This window comes from Ascaphus truei, chromosome 20, assembly GCF_040206685.1.
Source record: "Ascaphus truei isolate aAscTru1 chromosome 20, aAscTru1.hap1, whole genome shotgun sequence".
NCBI lineage: Eukaryota > Metazoa > Chordata > Amphibia > Anura > Ascaphidae > Ascaphus > Ascaphus truei.
The window spans coordinates 26,955,212-26,970,236 of NC_134502.1; the positions used below are offsets into that span (position 1 = coordinate 26,955,212).

The 15,025-nt window shown below is 58.4% G+C and overlaps 1 protein-coding gene across 1 annotated transcript in view; it reads left to right on the forward strand.

Moving 5' to 3' along the window:
* The window catches only part of CACNA1A (calcium voltage-gated channel subunit alpha1 A), a 175,574-nt gene that overhangs the window by 156,894 nt on the left and 3,655 nt on the right, over positions 1–15,025 (forward strand). Inside the window, 4 exon segments of the mRNA XM_075577848.1 lie at positions 1,004–1,117; positions 2,454–2,492; positions 8,253–8,451; positions 13,599–13,813. Coding sequence (XP_075433963.1) covers positions 1,004–1,117; positions 2,454–2,492; positions 8,253–8,451; positions 13,599–13,813 — 567 coding nt within the window.

Genomic DNA, 15,025 nt, shown 5'->3' on the forward strand with positions numbered 1-15,025 from the left:
TAGGGGCGTTACCTGGTGGGGTGTTCTCCTTAGACGGCTCGGTAGGGTCGTTATTTGGCGGGGTGTTCTCCTTCGACGGCTCGGTAGGGGTGTTATTTGGCGGGGTGTTCTCCTTCGATGGCTCGGTAGGGGTGTTACCTGGTGGGGTGTTCTCCTTAGACGGCTCGGTAGGGGTGTTACCTGGTGGGGTGTTCTCCTTAGACGGCTCGGTAGGGGTGTTAGCTGGCGGGGTGTTCTCCTTCGACGGCTCGGTAGGGGTGTTAGCTGGTGGGGTGTTCTCCTTAGACGGCTCGGTAGGGGTGTTAGCTGGCGGATTGTTCTCCTTAGACGGCTCGGTAGGGGTGTTACCTGGTGGGGTGTTCTCCTTAGACGGCTCGGTAGGGGTGTTAGCTGGCGGGGTGTTCTCCTTAGACGGCTCGGTAGGGGCGTTATTTGGCGGGGTGTTCTCCTTAGACGGCTCGGTAGGGGTGTTAGCTGGCGGGGTGTTCTCCTTAGTCGGCTCGGTAGGGGTGTTACCTGGTGGGGTGTTCTCCTTAGACGGCTCGGTAGGGGTGTTAGCTGGTGGGGTGTTCTCCTTAGACGGCTCGGTAGGGGTGTTAGCTGGCGGGGTGTTCTCCTTAGACGGCTCGGTAGGGGTGTTAGCTGGCGGGGTGTTCTCCTTATTCGGCTCGGTAGGGGTGTTAGCTGGCGGGGTGTTCTCCTTAGGCGGCTCGGTAGGGGTGTTAGCTGGCGGGGTGTTCTCCTTATTCGGCTCGGTAGGGGTGTTAGCTGGCGGGGTGTTCTCCTTATTCGGCTCGGTAGGGGTGTTAGCTGGCGGGGTGTTCTCCTTATTCGGCTCGGTAGGGGTGTTAGCTGGCGGGGTGTTCTCCTTAGGCGGCTCGGTAGGGGTGTTAGCTGGCGGGGTGTTCTCCTTAGGCGGCTCGGTAGGGGTGTTAGCTGGCGGGGTGTTCTCCATGGTCAGCTCAGTAAGGTTGAGTCTCTGGCTGTCTTTCTCCTCTGACAGTCGGTAGAGATGCGGGAGATGGCTCGGGATGGGTACTCGGACAGCGAGCAGTACCTGGTGATGGAGGGGCACGGGAGGGCCGCATCCATGCCTCGACTTCCCGCGGACAACCAGGTGAGCACCTACCCCACGCTAACTAGCTATGACGGGTATGGACTGAAGCGCTACCCACCACGGACACATAACTACCTACCAACCACAGCACCTACCCACTGCCCACCATGGACGCACCTACCTACCAACCACAGCATCTACCCATTGCCCACCATGAACACACCTACCTACCAACCACAGCACCTACCCACTGCCCACCATGGACGCACCTACCTACCAACCACAGCATCTACCCATTGCCCACCATGAACACACCTACCTACCAACCACAGCACCTACCCACTTCCCACCATGGATGCACCTACCTACCAACCACAGCACCTACCCACTGCCCACCATGAACACACCTACCTACCAACCACAGCACCTACCCACTGACACACCTACCTATCAACCATGGCACCTACCTACCAACCACAGCACCTACCCACTGACACACCTACCTATCAACCACAGCACCTACCCACTGCCCACCACGAACACACCTACCTACCAACCACAGCATCTACCCACTGCCCACCTTGGACACATAACTACCTACTCACCAGTCACGCCCACGCCCAGCCTGACAGAGACACATAACCACCTACCCAATATTTACCCACAACCGCACATTACTCCGACCTACACCCAAACATCTTCGGCCTCAGGTAAGTACCTAACCAGCACTTGCTACCCTTGCCTGCCGGGGACACCTACCTCACCCAGGTGCCCATTTCAGGCCTTCACCCATAATGCACCTACATCTCCCCTCCCCCCCCCCCAGATAGAGACCACCTTATTCCTGACATCACACAGCACACATGTTAACCCCCCCGCCCGTCTCTTGCTCTTTCTCTTTTATTTGTGTCTCGTCATTTGACCGTTCTGTCTGCCCCCCCCCCCCCCAACCACCTCTTTCCCCCCCCCCCCACCCCCAATCTCATTCTCATTTTCTCCCCCATTTCTCTCTCTTCCCCCCTCTCTCTCTTTCATTATCCATGTGTAGACCCTAGGGTTTGGGTTTGGGGGGATCGGGAGGGATGAGGGCCATGCTCCCCCCCCCCCTCGCTCGTATAACTGTCCCCTCCTGTCTGCGTGCCCCCCTCTCGTGGTCAGTGTGTCTGTGTGCTCCCCCCCCCCCCCCCCACTCACGCTGTTGATTTGAAAGTGTTTCAGTCTTACTGCGAACTGTTAACCTGTTAACTCCTGTGTGTTCTCTCTCTCTCTCTGTCCCTCCCCGCGCTCTCTCTCCCTCTCCCTCTGCCTCTCTCTCTCTCGCTGTCTGGCCTCCCTCCCCTGTCTGTCCTTCTCCCCCCCGCGGTCTCCCTTCCCCCCCCCCCTCGTCTTGCTGTAGCAGAGAAGGAAAACACGTCCCAGAGGCAGTAATCTCAGTGTATGTAACTCGTCTAATGCTTAATTTCACACTCTCTTCTCCCCCCCTCTCTCTCTTCTCCCCCCCTCCCTCTCTCTCCCCATCTCTTTCTGCTGTCTCTAGCCTTACCATTTCACTCTACCTTTTTCTTTCTCCATCTCTCTTCCTCGCTCTCCCAACTCCCTCTCTCTCTCGCCCTCAGTCTCTCCCTCCCTTTCTTCCTCCCCTCTCTTCTCCCCCTCCTCTCCCTCCCCCCTCCTCTCCCCCCTCCTCCATTCCTCCCCCCTCTCTTCCCCCCTCCTTCCTCTCTTCTCCCCTCCTCCCTCTCTTCCCCCCCTCCTCCCCTCCTCCCTCTCTTCCCCCCCTCCTCCCTCTCTTCCCCCCCTCCTCCCTCTCTTCCCCCCCTCCTCCCTCTCTTCCCCCCCCTTCTCCCTCTCTTTCCCCCTCCTCCACCCTCTCTCCCCTCTCCCCCCTCCTCTCCCCCTCTTCTCCCCCCCTCCTCCCTCTCTTCCCCTTCTCTTCCCTCTCTTCCCCTCCTCTCCCCTCCTCCCTCTCTTCCCCCCCTCCTCCCTCTCTTTCCCCCTCCTCCCTCTCTTCCCCCCCTCCTCCCTCTCTTCCCCCCCTCCTCCCTCTCTTCCCCCCTCCTCCCTCTCTTCCCCCCCCTCCTCCCTCTCTTCCCCCCTCCTCCCTCTCTTCCCCCCCTCCTCCCTCTCTTCCCCCCCTCCTCCCTATCTTCCCCCCCTCCTCCCTATCTTCCCCCCCTCCTCCCTCTCTTCCCCCCCCCTCCTCCCTCTCTTCCCCCCCCCTCCTCCCTCTCTTCCCCCCCCCCTCCTCCCTCTCTTCCCCCCCCCCTCCTCCCTCTCTTCCCCCCCTCCTCCCTCTCTTCCCCCCTCCTTCCTCTCTTCCCCCCCCCTCCCTCTCTTCCCCCCTCCTCCCTCTCTTCCCCCCTCCTCCCTCTCTTCCCCCCCTCCTCCCTCTCTTCCCCCCCCCCTCCTCCCTCTCTTCCCCCCCCTCCTCCCTCTCTTCCCCCCCCATCCTCCCTCTCTTCCCCCCCCATCCTCCCCCTCTTCTCCCCCCCTCCTCCCTCTCTTCCCCTCCTCCCTCTCTTCCCCCCCTCCTCCCTCTCTTCCCCCCCTCCTCCCTCTCTTTCCCCCTCCTCCCTCTCTTCCCCCCCTCCTCCCTCTCTTCCCCCCCTCCTCCCTCTCTTCCCCCCTCCTCCCTCTCTTCCCCCCCTCCTCCCTCTCTTCCCCCCCTCCTCCCTATCTTCCCCCCCTCCTCCCTCTCTTCCCCCCCTCCTCCCTCTCTTCCCCCCCCTCCTCCCTCTCTTCCCCCCCCCCTCCTCCCTCTCTTCCCCCCCTCCTCCCTCTCTTCCCCCCTCCTTCCTCTCTTCCCCCCCCTCCCTCTCTTCCCCCCTCCTCCCTCTCTTCCCCCCTCCTCCCTCTCTTCCCCCCCCTCCTCCCTCTCTTCCCCCCCCCCTCCTCCCTCTCTTCCCCCCCTCCTCCCTCTCTTCCCCCCCTCCTCCCTCTCTTCCCCCCTCCTTCCTCTCTTCCCCCCTCCTTCCTCTCTTCCCCCCTCCTTCCTCTCTTCCCCCCTCCTCCCTCTCTTCCCCCCCCTCCTCCCTCTCTTCCCCCCCTCCTCCCTCTCTTCCCCCCTCCTTCCTCTCTTCCCCCCCCCCTCCCTCTCTTCCCCCCCCCCCTCCCTCTCTTCCCCCCTCCTCCCTCTCTTCCCCCCCCTCCTCCCTCTCTTCCCCCCCCCTCCTCCCTCTCTTCCCCCCCTCCTCCCTCTCTTCCCCCCCTCCTCCCTCTCTTCCCCCCTCCTTCCTCTCTTCCCCCCTCCTTCCTCTCTTCCCCCCTCCTCCCTCTCTTCCCCCCCTCCTCCCTCTCTTCCCCCCCCTCCTCCCTCTCTTCCCCCCCATCCTCCCTCTCTTCCCCCCCCCCCTCCCTCTCTTCCCCCCTCCTCCCTCTCTTCCCCCCTCCTCCCTCTCTTCCCCCCCCTCCTCCCTCTCTTCCCCCCCCCTCCTCCCTCTCTTCCCCCCCTCCTCCCTCTCTTCCCCCCCTCCTCCCTCTCTTCCCCCCCTCCTCCCTCTCTTCCCCCCTCCTTCCTCTCTTCCCCCCTCCTTCCTCTCTTCCCCCCTCCTCCCTCTCTTCCCCCCCCTCCTCCCTCTCTTCCCCCCCCTCCTCCCTCTCTTCCCCCCCCTCCTCCCTCTCTTCCCCCCCATCCTCCCTCTCTTCCCCCCCCATCCTCCCTCTCTTTCTCCCCCCCTCCTCCCTCTCTTTCTCCCTCCCTCTCTTCCCCCCCATCCTCCCTCTCTTCCCCCCTCCTCCCTCTCTTCCCCCCCTCCTCCCACTCTCCCCCCCCCCCCCCTCCTCCCTCTTTTCTCTCTATCTCTCCTATGTGGTCTTGGGTTTACGAATGGGGTTTTTCTTCATGTGCCGGACACATGCAGCCCCTTTGGACCTACCTTACTCCATAACCACACCACATACAGTGCCTCCACCGCAGCTAGGGAGTCTGGGTAATGGCATGGCAATGAGCATGACTCACCGCCCGGATCCATAAGTCTCCGCTGAGCGTCTGTACGTCACATTCCCGCTCCCCGCGGATCTTCCTGGCACAATAACGTGACGTTGCGCCAGCTTTTAACCCCTCCTCCCCCCCCCCCCATAAAGATCCCGGTGTTAATTAGAATGGCTGTTAGTAATAATGATATGCAGATGATATGCTAATGAGACGTTACTATAACATCGCGCGTCCACTACAGTCCGTTAAGGTTAACGAGGGGACTTAGCATTACGTTAATTATGTTCGACCTAAACTTGTGTTCCTCACATCCAGACCCTGAATTAGGGGTTTTATAGGGTCTGGGTGGGAGTAACCCCACAGTTAGGTATGATATAACTAACATAGCGTTATTTCCCTCTCCTATTTCGGGATCTGGGTGAGAGTAACCCCACAGTTAGGTATGATATAACTAACATAGCGTTATTTCCCTCTCCTATTTCGGGGTCTGGGTGGGAGTAACCCCACAGTTAGGTGTGATATAACTAACATAGCGTTATTTCCCTCTCCTATTTCGGGATGTGGATGGGAGTAACCCCACAGTTAGGTATGATATAACTAACATAGCGTTATTTCCCTCTCCTATTTCGGGGTCTGGGTGGGAGTAACCCCACAGTAAGGTATGATATAACTAACATAGCGTTATTTCCCTCTCCTATTTCGGGGTGTGGATGGGAGTAACCCCACACTTAGGTGTGATATAACTAACATAGCGTTATCTCCCTCTCCTATTTCGGGGTCTGGGTGGGAGTAACCCCACAGTTAGGTATGATATACTGCACCGACACACTTTATTCGAGCAAATACCCGGTATGTACCTGGCAGATACCTGGAATGCGCCGCTCCTCACCTCTGACAAGCCCCGTTGCATTTGCCTTCCCAGCCTGGGTTCATGCCTGGCTGATGGGCGGCTGATTTGTTAAATGATAATGATTAGGATTTAATAGGCTGCAATGCTTCGCGTGTCTACCAGATGGCATAAATTCATGAATTGTAATGCAGTATATATATATATACTGTGCAGTATTGCAGCCAGGGGGAATAAAATGCTTCAATCCCTGCCTAGAAAATAACCCAATATACTCGGGCAGAAAACAGTCACAAACCTCAATACACCCGGGTATACCCGAATTCGTGGGACTAGCCGAGCTCGAATAAAGTGTGTCGCCAGTGTAACTAACACAGCGTTATTTCCCTCTCCTGTTTCGGGGTCTGGATGGGAGTAACCCCACAGTTAGGTATGATATAACTAACATAGCGTTATTTCCCTCTCCTATTTCGGGGTGTGGATGGGAGTAACCCCACAGTTAGGTATGATATAACTAACATAGCCTTATTTCCCTCTCCTATTTCGGGGTCTGGGTGGGAGTGACCCCACAGTTAGGTATGATATAACTAACATAGCGTTATTTCCCTCTCCTATTTCGGGGTCTGGATGGGAGTAACCCCACAGTTAGGTATGATATAACTAACATAGCGTTATTTCCCTCTCCTATTTCGGGGTCTGGATGGGAGTAACCCCACAGTTAGGTGTGATATAACTAACATAGCATTATCATAGTTTATCAGTGCATAGAGATACACTGCGGCATTATACATCGCTGCGTGCTTATTATCAGTGTATAGAAATACTGTGGCTGGACGGCCTCACGGTGGGGACAGTGAGAGTCTGAGACAGTGGGTTAGGCTTTAAGATTCAGTGGATTATTCTTCACAAACATGAACATTTGGCACAATGTACCATTAAGGCACAACACAAACCATAAAATAAAACCCTACTCCCCTTGGGAGACTTACTAGACTGCACAGGCCCTATCTACCTGGCTTGTTAACTAAGCCAGTTACCAGCCCCCAAAACATACAACCCAATATCAAGGAACAATATTAAAGTTCTTATCTGGGTGTGCTGGTCTGGCGTCTCCGGTTTCTCCTGGCAATCCCTCAGATGCAGGCGTTGTAGTCCTGCTATTTCCAGGTCGTCTTTCATGTCCACTCCTGCCCTGTTTCTGTTTCCTGGGTGTGATTCCCAGGTGGTCCCAAGACCATGCCCCCCTGCACGCCTGGGGGCCAGACCAACCAGTATCCTCCTGGTTGGGGAAAGACTCTCTCTCTCTCTCTCTGCCTACTGTTAAACCCTCTGTTCATCCAGAGGAGGTTAACTGCGTGCATGCTGAAAAGCACACATACAGCTCTACTCCAGCATACCGAGACAGTGATTGTCACAATACTCTGCATCATTATACAGCGCGGCGTGTTCATTATCAGTGCATGGAGATACTCTGCATCATTATACAGCGCATTGTGTTCAGTATCAGTGTATAGATACTCAGCATCATTATACAGTGCGGCGTGTTCAGTATCAGTGTATAGAGATACTCAGCATCATTATACAGCGCGGCGTGTTCATTATCAGTGTATAGAGATACTCATAATCATTATGCAGCGCGGCGCGTTCATTATCAGTGTATAGAGATACTCAGCATCATTATACAGCGCAGCGTGTTCATGATCAGTGTATAGAGATACTCTGCATCATTATACAGCGCAGTGTGTTCATTATCAGTGTATAGAGATACTCAGCATCATTATACAGCGCGGTGCGTTCATTATCAGTGTATAGAGATACTCAGCATCATTATGCAGCGCGGCGTGTTCATTATCAGTGTATAGAGCTACTCAGCATCATTATACAGCGCGGCGTGTTCATTATCAGTGTATAGAGATACTCAGCATCATTATACAGTGCGGCGTGTTCATTATCAGTGTATAGAGATACTCAGCATCATTATGCAGCGCGTCGCGTTCATTATCAGTGTATAGAGATACTCAGCATCATTATGCAGCGCGGCGCATTCATTATCAGTGTATAGAGATACTCAGCATCATTATACAGCGCGGCGTGTTCATTATCAGTGTATAGAGATACTCAGCATCATTATACAGCGCAGCGTGTTCATTATCAGTGTATAGAGATACTCAGCATCATTATACAGCGCGGCGTGTTCATTATCAGTGTATAGAGATACTCAGCATCATTATACAGCGCGGCGTGTTCATTATCAGTGTATAGAGATACTCAGCATCATTATACAGCGCGGCGTGTTCATTATCAGTGTATAGAGATACTGTGCTCTCCATCATTATCACGACTATCATGTTCAGCCTCCGGGGTTTACAAGTGCACGGCCATACTCACCCCCGCTCTACGCCCCCGTTTTCCAGACCATCGTGGACGGCAGCCCCATGAAGCGTTCGGCCTCCATGCTGGGGCACTCCCGGTCCAAGGGCGCGCCGCTGGACGACTACTCCCTGGAGAGGGTCACCCCGGAGGATGGCACCCGCCACGGGCACCAGCGCAGGAGGGAGCACGGGCATCGGACGTCCGAGAGATCCCTCACCCGCTACGTGGATCTGGAGTCAGGTCAGCGCCGGCCATTTCTGTGTGCCCAGCGTCGGCCATTTCTGTGCGCCCAGCGTCGGCCATTTCTGTGCGCCCAGCGTCGGCCATTTCTGTGTGCCCAGCGTCGGCCATTTCTGTGCGCCCAGCACCGGCCATTTCTGTGCTCCCAGCGCCGGCCATTTCTGTGCCCCCAGCGCCGGCCATTTCTGTGCGCCCAGCGTCGGCCATTTCTGTGCGCCCAGCGCCGGCCATTTCTGTGCGCCCAGCGTCGGCCATTTCTGTGCGCCCAGCGTCGGCCATTTCTGTGCGCCCAGCGTCGGCCATTTCTGTGCACCCAGCGTCGGCCATTTCTGTGCCCCCAGCGCCGGCCATTTCTGTACCCCCAGCGCATTCCATTTCTGTGCTCCCAGCGTCGGCCATTTTTGTGCTCCCAGCGCCGGCCATTTCTGTGCTCCCAGCGCCGGCCATTTCTGTGCTTCCATCGCCGGCCATTTCTGTGCTCCCAGCGTCGGCCATTTCTGTGCTCCCAACGCCGGCCATTTCTGTGCTCCCAGCGCCGGCCATTTCTGTGCGCCCAGCGCCGGCCATTTCTGTGCCCCCAGCGCCGGCCATTTCTGTACGCCCAGCGCCGGCCATTTCTGTGCTCCCAGCGCCGGCCATTTCTGTGCTCCCAGCGCCGGCCATTTCTGTACGCCCAGCGGCGGCCATTTCTGTGTGCCCAGCGGCGGCCATTTCTGTGCTCCCAGCGCCGGACATTTCTGTGCGGCCAGCGTCGGCCATTTCTGTGCGCCCAGCGTCGGCCATTTCTGTGCGCCCAGCGTCGGCCATTTCTGTGCGCCCAGCGTCGGCCATTTCTGTGCGCCCAGCGTCGGCCATTTCTGTGCGCCCAGCGTCAGCCATTTCTGTGCGCCCAGCGTCTGCCATTTCTGTGCCCCAGCGCCGGCCATTTCTGTGCGCCTAGCTACGGCCATTTCTGTGTGGCCAGCATCGGCCATTTCTGTGCCTCAGTGTCGGCCATTTCTGTGCGCCCAGCGTCGGCCATTTCTGTGCGCCCAGCGTCGGCCATTTCTGTGCGCCCAGCGTCGGCCATTTCTGTACGCCCAGCGTCGGCCATTTCTGTGCGCCCAGCGTCGGCCATTTCTGTGCGCCCAGCGTCGGCCATTTTTGTGCGCCCAGCGTCGGCCATTTCTGTGCGCCCAGCGTCGGCCATTTCTGTGCGCCCAGCGTCGGCCATTTCTGTGCTCCCAGCGCCGGACATTTCTGTGCGGCCAGCGTCGGCCATTTCTGTGCGCCCAGCGTCGGCCATTTCTGTGCGCCCAGCGTCGGCCATTTCTGTGCGCCCAGCGTCGGCCATTTCTGTGCGCCCAGCGTCGGCCATTTCTGTGCGCCCAGCGTCAGCCATTTCTGTGCGCCCAGCGTCTGCCATTTCTGTGCCCCAGCGCCGGCCATTTCTGTGCGCCTAGCTACGGCCATTTCTGTGTGGCCAGCATCGGCCATTTCTGTGCCTCAGTGTTCGGCCATTTCTGTGCCTCAGTGTCGGCCATTTCTGTGCGCCCAGCGTCGGCCATTTCTGTGCGCCCAGCGTCGGCCATTTCTGTGCGCCCAGCGTCGGCCATTTCTGTACGCCCAGCGTCGGCCATTTCTGTGCGCCCAGCGTCGGCCATTTCTGTGCGCCCAGCGCCGGCCATTTCTGTGCTCCCAGCGCCGGCCATTTCTGTGCTCCCAGCGCCGGCCATTTCTGTGCGCCCAGCGTCGGCCATTTCTGTGCTCCCAGCGCCGGCCATTTCTGTGCTCCCAGCGCCGGCCATTTCTGTGCTCCCAACGCCGGCCATTTCTGTGCTCCCAGCGCCGGCCATTTCTGTGCTCCCAGCGCCGGCCATTTCTGTACCCCCAGCGCCGGCCATTTCTGTGCGCCCATCGCCGGCCATTTCTGTGCTCCCAGCGCCGGCCATTTCTGTGTGCCCAGCGTCGGCCATTTCTGTGCTCCCAGCGCCGGCCATTTCTGTGAGCTCAGCGCCGGCCATTTCTCTGCTCCCAGCGCCGGCCATTTCTGTGCTCCCAGCGCCGGCCATTTCTGTGCGCCCAGCGCCGGCCATTTCTGTGCGCCCAGCGCCGGCCATTTCTGTGCGCCCAGCGCCGGCCATTTCTGTGCGCCCAGCGCCGGCCATTTCTGTGCTCCCAGCGCCGGCCATTTCTGTACGCCCAGCGCCGGCCATTTCTCTGCTCCCAGCGCCGGCCATTTCTGTGCTCCCAGCGCCGGCCATTTCTGTGCGCCCAGCGCCGGCCATTTCTGTGCGCCCAGCGCCGGCCATTTCTGTGCTCCCAGCGCCGGCCATTTCTGTACGCCCAGCGGCGGCCATTTCTGTGTGCCCAGCGGCGGCCATTTCTGTGCTCCCAGCGCCGGCCATTTCTGTGCTCCCAACGCCGGCCATTTCTGTGCTCCCAGCGCCGGCCATTTCTGTGCTCCCAGCGCCGGCCATTTCTGAGCTCCCAGAGACGGCCATTTCTGTGCTCCCAGAGACGGCCATTTCTGTGCGCCCAGCGCCGGCCATTTCTGTGCTCCCAGCGCCGGCCATTTCTGTACCCCCAGCGTCGGCTATTTCTGTGCGCCAAAACAAAGGGGAAAACTCATTTTTGATGTAGACAGAGAAATTTCAGGTTAGTACACGGGCAGGTTAGTACACGGGCAGGTTAGTACACGGGCAGGACAGGTTAGTACACGGGCAGGTTAGTACACGGGCAGGACAGGTTAGTACACGGGCAGGTTAGACAGGTTAGTACACAGACAGGTTAGTACACGGGCAGGTTAGTACACGAACAGGTTAGTACACGGGCAGGTTAGTACACGGGCAGGTTAGACAGGTTAGTACACGGACAGGTTAGTACACGGGCAGGTTAGTACACGGGCAGGTTAGTACACGGGCAAGGCAGGTTAGTACACGGGCAGGTTAGTACACGGGCAGGACAGGTTAGTACACAGGCAGGTTAGTACACGGGCAGGTTAGACAGGTTAGTACACTGACAGGTTAGTACACGGGCAGGTTAGTACACGGGCAGGTTAGTACACGGGCAGGTTAGTACACGGGCAGGTTAGTACACAGGCAGGTTAGTACACAGGCAGGTTAGTACACTGGCAGGTTAGTACATGGGCAGGTTAGACAGGTTAGTACACGGACAGGTTAGTACACGGGCAGGGCAGGTTAGTACACGGGCAGGGCAGGTTAGTACATGGACAGGTTAGTACACGGGCAGGACAGGTTAGTACACGGGCAGGTTAGTACACGGGCAAGTTAGTACACTGGCAGGTTAGTACACGGGCAGGTTAGTACACGGGCAGGTTAGTACATGGGCAGGGCAGGTTAGTACACGGGCAGGTTTGTACACAGACAGGTTAGTTCACGGGCAGGTTAGTACACGGGCAGGTTAGTACACGGGCAGGTTAGTACACGGGCAGGTTAGTACATGGGCAGGTTAGTTCACGGGCAGGTTAGTTCACGGGCAGGTTAGTTCACGGGCAGGTTAGTACACGGGCAGGTTAGTACATGGACAGGTTAGTACACGGCAGGACAGGTTAGTACACGGGCAGGTTAGTACACGGGCAGGTTAGTACACGGGCAGGACAGGTTAGTACACGGGCAGGTTAGTACACGGACAGGTTAGTACACGGGCAGGTTAGTACACGGGCAGGTTAGTACACGGGCAGGTTAGTACACAGGTAGGTTAGTACACGGGCAGGACAGGTTAGTACACGGGTAGGTTAGTACACGGGTAGGTTAGTACACGGGCAGGACAGGTTAGTACACGGGTAGGTTAGTACACGGGCAGGGCAGGTTAGTACACGGGTAGGTTAGTACACGGGCAGGACAGGTTAGTACACGGGTAGGTTAGTACATGGGCAGGACAGGTTAGTACACGGGCAGGTTAGTACACGGGCAGGACAGGTTAGTACACGGGCAGGTTAGTACACGGGCAGGTTAGTACACGGACAGGTTAGTACACGGACAGGTTAGTACACGGGCAGGTTAGTACACGGGCAGGTTAGTACACGGGCAGGTTAGTACACAGGCAGGTTAGTACATGGGCAGGACAGGTTAGTACACAGGTAGGTTAGTACACGGGTAGGTTAGTACACGGGCAGGACAGGTTAGTACACGGGTAGGTTAGTACACGGGTAGGTTAGTACACGGGCAGGACAGGTTAGTACATGGGTAGGTTAGTACACGGGCAGGACAGGTTAGTACACGGGTAGGTTAGTACCCGGGTAGGTTAGTACACGGGCAGGACAGGTTAGTACACAGGTAGGTTAGTACACGGGCAGGTTAGTACACGGGCAGGTTAGACAGGTTAGTACACGGGCAGGACAGGTTAGTACACGGGCAGGTTAGTACACGGGCAGGTTAGTACACGGGCAGGACAGGTTTGTACACGGGCAGGTTAGTTCACGGGCAGGGCAGGTTAGTACACGGGCAGGTTAGTACACGGGCAGGTTAGTACACGGGCAGGTTAGACAGGTTAGTACACGGGCAGGTTAGACAGGTTAGTACACGGGCAGGTTAGACAGGTTAGTACACGGGCAGGTTAGACAGGTTAGTACACGGGCAGGTTAGACAGGTTAGTACACGGGCAGGTTAGTACACGGGCAGGTTAGTACACGGGCAGGTTAGTACACGGGCGCCATTTAACGGGAGATTTTCGTGCTTCGATTTAACGCCAAATATTTCCCCGATTAGACCCCTTCATCCAACTCCTTCCTCAAGCCTCCCCAACAGGTCAGGTTTTCAGGATATCCCTGCTTCAGCACAAGTGGCTCAATGAGAGGTTCAGCCGAAGCAGGGACTGATTGAGCCGCACGTGCTGAAGCAGGGACTGATTGAGCCGCCTGTGCTGAAGCTGGGACTGATTGAGCCGCACGTGCCGAAGCTGGGACTGATTGAGCCGCCTGTGCTGAAGCAGGGATATCCTGAAAACCTGTTGGGGTTGGGCTTGATGACAGGAGTTGAGCGCCCCCTGCCCCACAGAGCTGACCATCTAATGTCGACACTCCCAAGCGCAGGGACGCAAAGGGGGACCCCCGGAGAGCGGGCGGGCGTTGGGATTCACCCACGTCGCCTTCTGCCCCCCAGAAGGTTATTACCCCCGCTGTCTCCTCTTCCCCCCCCACCCCTCAGGTCTGGGTACGGAGGTGAGCACCGCGACGCAGTCGGGGGAGCAGCCGGCGGAAGAGCGCGGGCGCACCCGGGACCGGAAACACCACCATCATCACCACCATCACCACCATCACCATCACCACCACCAGGGGGCGGCCGAGCGGGAGCGCCTGGAGTACGGGCGGCCAACCTCCCGCTCGCCCAGCGCCGGGCGCGACTATGCCCCGCACCGACAGGTGGGTGCTGCACTGCGCCCCCCCCCCCCACCCCACCCACCCCCAGAGTGTATGGAGAGACGCTCTGCAGGGTTTGGGGGAGGGAGCGGGGGTAAGGGAGCGACGCTCTGCGGGTCTCTGGCAGGGAGAGGGGGTAAGGGAGCGACGCTCTGCGGGTCTCTGGCAGGGAGAGGGGGTAAGGGAGCGACGCTCTGCGGGTCTCTGGCAGGGAGAGGGGGTAAGGGAGCGACGCTCTGCGGGTCTCTGGCAGGGAGAGGGGGTTAGGGAGCGACGCTCTGCGGGTCTCTGGCAGGGAGAGGGGGTAAGGGAGCGACGCTCTGCAGGTCTCTGGCAGGGAGAGGGGGTAAGGGAGCGACGCTCTGCGGGTCTCTGGCAGGGAGAGGGGGTAAGGGAGCGATGCTCTGCAGGTCTCTGGCAGGGAGAGGGGGTAAGGGAGCGACGCTCTGCGGGTCTCTGGCAGGGAGAGGGGGTAAGGGAGCGATGCTCTGCAGGTCTCTGGCAGGGAGAGGGGGTAAGGGAGCGACGCTCTGCAGGTCTCTGGCAGGGAGAGGGGGTAAGGGAGCGACGCTCTGCGGGTCTCTGGCAGGGAGAGGGGGTAAGGGAGCGATGCTCTGCAGGTCTCTGGCAGGGAGAGGGGGTAAGGGAGCGACGCTCTGCAGGTCTCTGGCAGGGAGAGGGGGTAAGGGAGCGATGCTCTGCAGGGTCTCTGGCAGAGAGAGGGTAAGGGAGCGAGGCTCTGCAGGTCTCTGGCAGGGAGGGTTGGGTTAAGGGAGCGACGCTCTGCAGGTCTCTGGTAGGGAGAGGGGTTAAGGGAGCGACGCTCTGCAGGTCTCTGGCAGGGAGGGTTGGGTTAAGGGAGCGACGCTCTGCAGGTTTCTGGCAGGGAGAGGGGGTAAGGGAGCGACGCTCTGCAGGTTTCTGGCAGGGAGAGGGGGTAAGGGAGCGACGCTCTGCAGGTTTCTGGCAGGGAGAGGGGGTAAGGGAGCGACGCTCTGCAGATTTCTGACAGGAAGAGGGGATAAGGGAGCGATGCTCTGCAGATTTCTGACAGGGAGAGGGGGTAAGGGAGCGACGCTCTGCAGATTTCTGACAGGGAGAGGGGGTAAGGGAGTGGCTATCTGCCGGATCTGTGTGTGTTGGAGGGCTTGGACAGACACGCAGACAGGCACAGGCACAGGCACACACGCACAGGCACAGGCACACGCACACACA